Source organism: Phragmites australis, chromosome 8 (assembly GCF_958298935.1).
Source record: "Phragmites australis chromosome 8, lpPhrAust1.1, whole genome shotgun sequence".
NCBI classification, from domain to species: Eukaryota; Viridiplantae; Streptophyta; class Magnoliopsida; order Poales; family Poaceae; genus Phragmites; species Phragmites australis.
This window is the reverse complement of record NC_084928.1, coordinates 28,268,892-28,276,379: the sequence shown is the minus strand read 5'-3', so window position 1 is coordinate 28,276,379 and position 7,488 is coordinate 28,268,892. Positions and strand designations below refer to the sequence as shown.

The 7,488-nt window shown below is 50.3% G+C and overlaps 1 protein-coding gene across 1 annotated transcript; it reads left to right on the top strand.

The window, feature by feature from the left end:
* Positions 1-380: 380 nt before the first annotated feature.
* On the top strand, positions 381-3,205 carry LOC133926916 (L-ascorbate oxidase-like). Its single transcript, XM_062373087.1, has 5 exons — positions 381-729; positions 1,092-1,184; positions 1,291-1,515; positions 1,623-1,892; positions 1,979-3,205. Exons 1-5 carry the CDS (start codon positions 424-426, stop codon positions 2,984-2,986), a joined length of 1,902 nt encoding a protein of 633 aa, XP_062229071.1. The 5' UTR covers positions 381-423; the 3' UTR covers positions 2,987-3,205.
* Positions 3,206-7,488: the final 4,283 nt, after the last annotated feature.

The window sequence follows — 7,488 nt, the reverse complement described above, 5'->3', positions numbered from 1 at the left end:
CTGTGACACTTAGTACAGACGAGTTTCCTTAAAATACACACAAATGTTTTTTTATGAAATATCCATATGTGTATTGCGAAACTTACATATGTATAGCTATATTATAAATGCAAATCTTATTTAGACTTATCTGTATGAAACTCTATTACGGACGGAATTGTAACTATCTGTAACGAGCTCGATATCACAGGCACTTCTGTAAAAACAGAACGCATACCTATCTATGATAGATTTAAAATTCATCTTCAATAACCTATTTTGAGATATTGATTCCGGCATTCCGACATGATTCGGATAAAAATCATCTGTTACGAAAGGGACCTAAGCCTAATCGTCCTCGTCACTCCTTTCTCTTGCCTATAAAAGACCGACGCACATACGAACCGACGCACAGCTCCTCTGCTCTCAAACCCTCTCCAAGCAATGATTGCCAAGCCTTGTGGCTCCCTAGCAGTGCAACTGCTCATATGTTGCACCTTGATGCTGGTCTTTGCCGACCCTGTTGCTCCAGCCCCTGCTCCTGCTCCAGCTCCGACGACTCGAAGCTTCAGGTGGGACGTCGAGTACATTATGTGGGCGCCGGACTGCCAACAGAGTGTGATGATCGGGATCAACGGCAAGTTCCCCGGGCCGACGATCACTGCCAACGCCGGGGACAGGATCAGTGTGGAGGTGACCAACAGCTTGCACACCGAGGGGCTCGTCATCCACTGGCATGGAATTAAACAGGTGACCCGTCTATAACATGTACCTTGTCACGAGCATACAAGCTCTGTTTTTGAATAACTGATAATGTCGACTTCATAGTTCAAACTTCAAACTCTGGCCAACAGTACTATTTTTATTTTACCTAACTGGATATTTCTAAAGTACTGTCAGTTAAAACTTGCATAGTGAAGTTAACCATGTCGATTATTATGCGAAAAAGTAGTGTCATAATAGAGCAACCAAAAGGAAGCCAAAAATATTATGTAAATATGATAGACCTGAGCATTTTATAGGACGACAATTGGGCGTGCTCGGGTTGAACAATCTAGAAAAGGGCAAATGTTTGTCGAAGGATAACATGCTGCTAACATCCCGTGGTGCAGATTGGGACGCCATGGGCTGATGGAACCGCATCGATATCCCAGTGCCCTATCAACCCGGGGGAGACGTTCACCTACGAGTTCGTGGCTGACAAGGTAATCGATCGACCAAAATCTACCAAATTTATTTGTGAGAAATTTGACTCCAGACGCACCTGACTGGTGGTGTGATGAACCAATTGCAAAATGCTCGTCGTCGCAGCCGGGAACGTTCTTCTACCACGGCCACTTCGGGATGCAGAGGGCGGCGGGGCTGTACGGGTCGCTCATCGTAAACGGCACGGATGAGCAGAAGGAGCCCTTCGCGGACGAGTACGACGGCGAGCTCAACATGCTGCTCAGTGACTGGTACCACGAGAACGTCTACGCGCAGGCGGCAGGGCTCGACGGCAAGGACAAGCACTGGCAGTGGGTCGGTGAGCCTCAGGTAAGACCAACTACGATGATTTTGCTATTTGCCTGCTGTCTGTTGAATCTGTGTCTGCCTTCTCGATCATTGGATGATATGCATATACATTCATGGCTACATTGCAGACATTGCTGATTAACGGGAGGGGGCAGTTCGATTGCTCTCTGGGAATAAACCGTGACCGCAGAGCCTGCGACAGGAGGAAGACGGACGCGTTCTGCAAGGAAGAGGACAAGAGCGAGAGGTGCGAGCTGATCAGGAGAAGCGAGTGCGGGCCCTTCTGCGAGGCGAGCCAGTGCGCTCCTGTGGTCTTCGACGTGCAGCCGGGGAAGACGTACAGGGTCAGGATTGCCAGCACCACCTCACTCTCGGCTCTCAACGTGCAGGTTCAAGGGGTGAGTGAAAAAATTGAGAAGAACTATTGCTACTTGCCTACTACTGTAGCTAGGAGATTAGAAAGACGTACGGTGTGTTTTTGCAGCACAAACTGACGGTGGTGGAGGCCGACGGGAACTTTGTCGCGCCGTTCGACGTCGACGACATCGACATCTACTCCGGCGAGAGCTACTCCGTCCTCCTCAAGACGGACCAGAGACAGTTGCCCTACTGGATCTCCGTCGGCGTCAGAGGGCGAAAGCCCAAGACGTTGAATGCCCTGGCCATCCTAAACTACACCAACAGCAAGTCCGGCTGGCCGGCGGGCGTGCCTCCGGCGACCCCAGCCTGGGACAACGTGACACGCAGCAAAGAGTTCACCTACAAGATCAAAGCACGGGCGGGCACTGTCCGGCCGCCTGAGGCCGTGGACCGGCGGATCGTCATGCTCAACACGCAGAACTGGGTCAAGGGCCACATCAAGTGGGCCATCAACCACGTCACCCTTTCGCTCCCGGCCACCCCGTACCTCGGCGCCTACTACTACGGCATCGAGGCCATCGCGTTCGACGCCACCGCTGAGTCGCCGGACACCTACGACCAGAGCTACGACATCGAGAAGCCGCCGGATGCACAGGCCCCTGAGGCTCAGAGTCCGACGGCGGTCAGCGACCGGGTGTACAGGATCACGCACGGCACCGTCGTCGACGTGGTCCTCCAGAACGCCAACGCGCTCGAGAAAGGCGTGAGCGAGTCGCACCCGTGGCACCTGCACGGGCACGACTTCTGGGTGCTGGGCTATGGCGACGGCCTCTACAACCACGACAGGGACTCGAAGGCGCTCGACACGGAGAGCCCGCCGCTGCGGAACACGGTGGTGCTGTTCCCGCACGGGTGGACGGTGCTCCGCTTCGTGGCGGACAACCCAGGCGTGTGGGCGTTCCACTGCCACATCGAGCCGCACCTCCACATGGGCATGGGCGTCATCTTCGCCGAAGGGATGGAGAAGCTGCGCGAGCTCAACGTGCCGAGGGAAGCCATGATGTGCGGGCAGGCCACGAAGGCGGTGGTCCCGCTTGCTCCGGCCATGGCGCCGTCGCCGCCGTCCCCGTGATATGGAAACGTTGGATGGTTTCCTCGCATGCCCGTTCCAGTACACACTAGTATATGCAGTGAACAAATATTATTGTGCACGTATATACGACTGTCATATTGGTAAGCTAGGAGCTGTGCTTGTGGAGTGCAAAGTAAAGCCATTAGAGATGTGATTACAATATGAGATGTAACAATGTGGTTAAGATTAAATAAATTTGCTACTGTATGTGATAAGATAACAAGCTGAGAGCAGGAGCCCTATCGCAGCATTTCATTGGTAGGTGCCAAATGGACATCGACCGTGAGTGGCGTGAACACAAAATACTCGAGATGTCACACTGCCTGATTTCCTGAATACGACTAGCCGAGGTGGACGGTTTTGGTCGGTAGCGCCAGCCGGCCGGGCGTGCGCGTCGTGTTCATTGTTTCGGCCTGCGGCGTGAGATTCTGAGCGCTCGGTTCGCTTTCGCTGGGGGCAACTCCAGAAAGCAGGCAGGCAGCAGACGACACCACCGGGCTTAATCTCTACTACTTTAAAACTTTTGCTAATTTTTTATCGTCATGTGTGGTCTGCCGTCCGTTCGTTCTAGACGCTCATGTCTCTCGTGTGGGCCCACATCCTGTACCTCCACGCGTGCCCTCCCGCGCCCCGCGTCCCACGCGCTGCGCGCGCTCTGCAACGTTTCCCGCCGCGTGCAAAGCACGGGTAAAAAACTAGTTAACTAAATGTCCATTTGTGACGACTGATGTAACTGAACGATAATGCATAGATATCTGTCCATCTTTCTGCTCTTAGTTTTAGGGGAAATTGCAAATGACCCAAAGTTGCTTTCATTCTTTTTTTTTCTTTTTTCTTTGGTACAGTTCCAGTTTGCTTTCGTTCGGATTTTCTTTCAATTTTTTCCGGCAATCCGTATAATGAATTCGCTGTTCTAGATTTGTATTCGCTAGAAGGTGACCCACGTGCCATGGCGCGGGGCTGTAATATGTCTATGTTGCCAACATGTAGATGGTATTGTTAGCGCACGTATAAACTCCACAAAAGGCAACTTCGATTTGCATAAGACACTAAAGGAAATCTAATTAAAGTGCAGATTATATTGTATTTTTATATAACTTCTAGCAAGTTAACAAAGATCAATGAAATGCGGCAGGATACAGATTGTTCTGATTCTTCAGAATTTGGACGCCTGGTGTAGGCTGGGCTGTAGGCCACATGCCTAGAGGACTCCTTGGCCACACAAAAAGCGAACAGGAAAATCTTTTAGACTATCTCTAACTATATTCTCTTCATTTTATTCTCTTTTCGATTCTCTTCCCTGTTCCTATTCCATTTATTTTCTCTCATCTCTAACAGCTTCCATTCGAAAGAAATCGCGAAGGAAAAGGAGAGAGAATCCCGTCATGAAGGGAATGACCTTAGGAATCCCTTCGTGACGGGAACCGTAAAGGGAAACTGTTGGAGCGCTGAAAGGAACGAAAATCCTTTCACGATAGGAATCTGGGCTGTGAAGGGATTTCCTTGGGCTTAGTCTTATACAATGAAATGTCGTTCTACTAAGGTTAGCATCTAAATGTGTAGGATTAAAGGGCGACTGGATCATCTGGTGCTCAACTTAATTTTTGCCTCGGAACTAAAAATGTTAAGGCGCTCATATCTACTAAACACCGGACTATCCGGTGAAGTCAAAAGACCCTCACACAGGACTATCCGATTAGTGAAAATTGCCTGCACCCGAGACAAGAACTTGTGAGGAACCGTCCAAATAGTATTCTAACTAATCATCAGGAGGATCATTATTCATGATCACAACCTCGACGATTAACCAGAATACCATTTCGGTAGTCCCGGCACGTGTTTTGTGCCCAGGATCGGAACACATGCCTTCCAACTCAAATATCACAACACAGTTTAATAGAGAGCAAGTAATTAAACTGGATTACAATTATTAAACATGCAACTGCTTCCACAATTTACAACAAAAGAGGAACAACAACAACTATGCAGCGGAAGAAAAACCTATACAACAAAAGAGTATGGAGCCGCATGCCCTTAGGCTCCATACCAAAAGCGCTGGAGTTCGGAGTAGAAGGTGCTACTCCTGCCCGCCACCCTGATCGGCAGGCACAAAGTAGCCGAACACCGCCTCTTCCTCGCCAACCTGAGAACCTGAAAACAACTTAAGGGCAGCACCCCTTAGTACGAAGGTACTAGCAAGTCTTACACAGTATGAGTATATATATTCTCGACTCCAAGGATCATGCATTTAAAGCTGTAGCAAGGATTAAGACATGTTTAAGTTCATTAAGCGGTAAGCAACCTAGACTCTAGGTGTAAGCAACTGACTTAACCAACCACCGACTCAAACTCTGCCAACCAACTGACCACAACAGATGTGTAAACAACAAGTGTATAAAAGTAAACCATTACCCCCAAACCACCGACCACATACCGACCAAACCACCCCAATCCAACCATGCCACAACCCATATCGAAACTCTACGACCAAAATATGGTCGCTCGGTGGAGATAAGCGATAGCGATGCTCATGACCGAGAGCGCGGCAGTTCGAACTGATTATACACCCTGCAGGGGGATACTCCTGGACCCACACGACACAGGGACCATACGGCTTGTGCCACCCGCTAAGATGCACACAAGGGGGTACCCGTGACAACCTTTCCCAACCAGGCCCAACCATGTGGATCAACCATAGCTCGGCGAGGCGGTATTAGAACTACTCCTCGAGCAAACTAATACCGCTAAAAGCCCGGACTCAAACCGGACTCACACCGTCTATGACGAGGCCCACATGACCACGTCTGCGAAGGTAATCGGCTCGCCTACCATTATATCAGCATGCGGTGAGTAAGATAAGTGCTAAAGCCGACTACACCGATGATCGGTGCTTAACCGGTACAAGCGGTCTACGGTGTCCGGGTTCCCTCCCCGAACTGCCTGAGGACTCCTCGTGAGCAGATGACACCCCTAACACCGCCCACACCTCGTCTCAACTCACCACTCAACAACCGACACATCATCAACATAACCACAAATGTGCACAGGTAAAAAGCCCTAGGCTCGCGACAACGGTGGACGCCGTCGTCGACTTCTACCGGAAAGCCTAAGTACCACTAAGCATAGCGAACTAAAATTAGACCGCGATGACACCACTAGGCTCCAATGGAATAACACATGACACGTGACCGAAATGGAAGAATGCATAGGCATAGGTTCTACCCAACTCGGAACCCGACACATGCAATGCATACTTAAGCGTAGATAACATATTAAATTTTCAAGTAGATACGGTGCAGTATGATAGATGCTTGCCTTGCTGCCCTAGCTGCCGCTCACAGCTACCCGAGTCACGATCACCACTGCGGGAACCTTCGGGGACAGCCTCGTTCGCCTCGTTCGCCGGGTCGAAGTTCCCGCGGGATTGGACGGGTCAGGGAGGGCTCGCAGCAGCAAGATCGACGATGAGGTTGGAGAACCGACGGTCGGCGCCGTGGCAGGTGAGCTTGAAGTGGCTCGGTCCGGTGAGGCTGCTCCAAGCTCCTGCAGGTCCGGAGTGGTTGGGCAACGACGGACTTCGCTCGGCGGCGGTGGAGCCTTGCTGCAGCACCGGCTCGGGGAAGAAGGTGCTAGCTTTAGCTCTGCGCGGCCGCGAGAGCAGGAGGGAGGAGCTGCTCGTCGTTTTGCTGAGAGAGAGAGCACGAGAGAGCTATGGCTGTTGCTGCTGAGCTGCTTGCGCGTGGCCGAGACAGCAGAAGAGACGGGCTGCTGCTGCTGTTGCTTGCGCTCAGTGAAGAACAAGCAGTGGAGAGAGAGAGCAAGGAGTGAGAGGGTGGCTGCTATGGCTGCCTGCTCGAGTGTGTGCTGTGTGCATGTATATGCTGCTGAGTATGCCGGCGTGTGTGTGGCATGGGTGATGGCTTGCAGTAGAAGGAAAGGGAGGAGGAGAGCAAATGGCTTTTGCCTGCTCGGTTGCTCCTCTGCTGGACTCAGTGGAGAAGGGAAGAGAGAGATGGCGTGCTGCATTTCTCTGCTACTCCTGTGAGGAAGGATCGGGAGAGCTTGAGGTGGCAGCTTTGCTCAAGGCCAAGAATGGCTGCGCCGACCTGCTCTGCTGTGAAGGAAATATGAGAGAGAGAGAGAGAAGAACAGCAACAGTGAAGAAGCTAGATAAATTTTGGTGTTAGTTTGTACTAGTGTCTTCATTCTCTCATTTGTTTTCTCCAATTTCTCTAGTGGTTGAAAAGTCATCACAAAATTCAAGGATCAACTTTGCTGGATTCTATAATTCATGTGCAACCCATTTTAACTTATTTGACCCAGAATGCTTGAGCCAATTTTGAATAAAAATTGTTCAAAGATGCTATCTTTTTCAACTTGTGATAATTTTTATGCCTTCTAAACATTTCCCAAAAATTTGGGAAAATTCATCTATATTCTCCGCATATCATGTACTAATTTCTAAAATTGTTTCCAACCCTATGTTGTATAGTAATATGGTG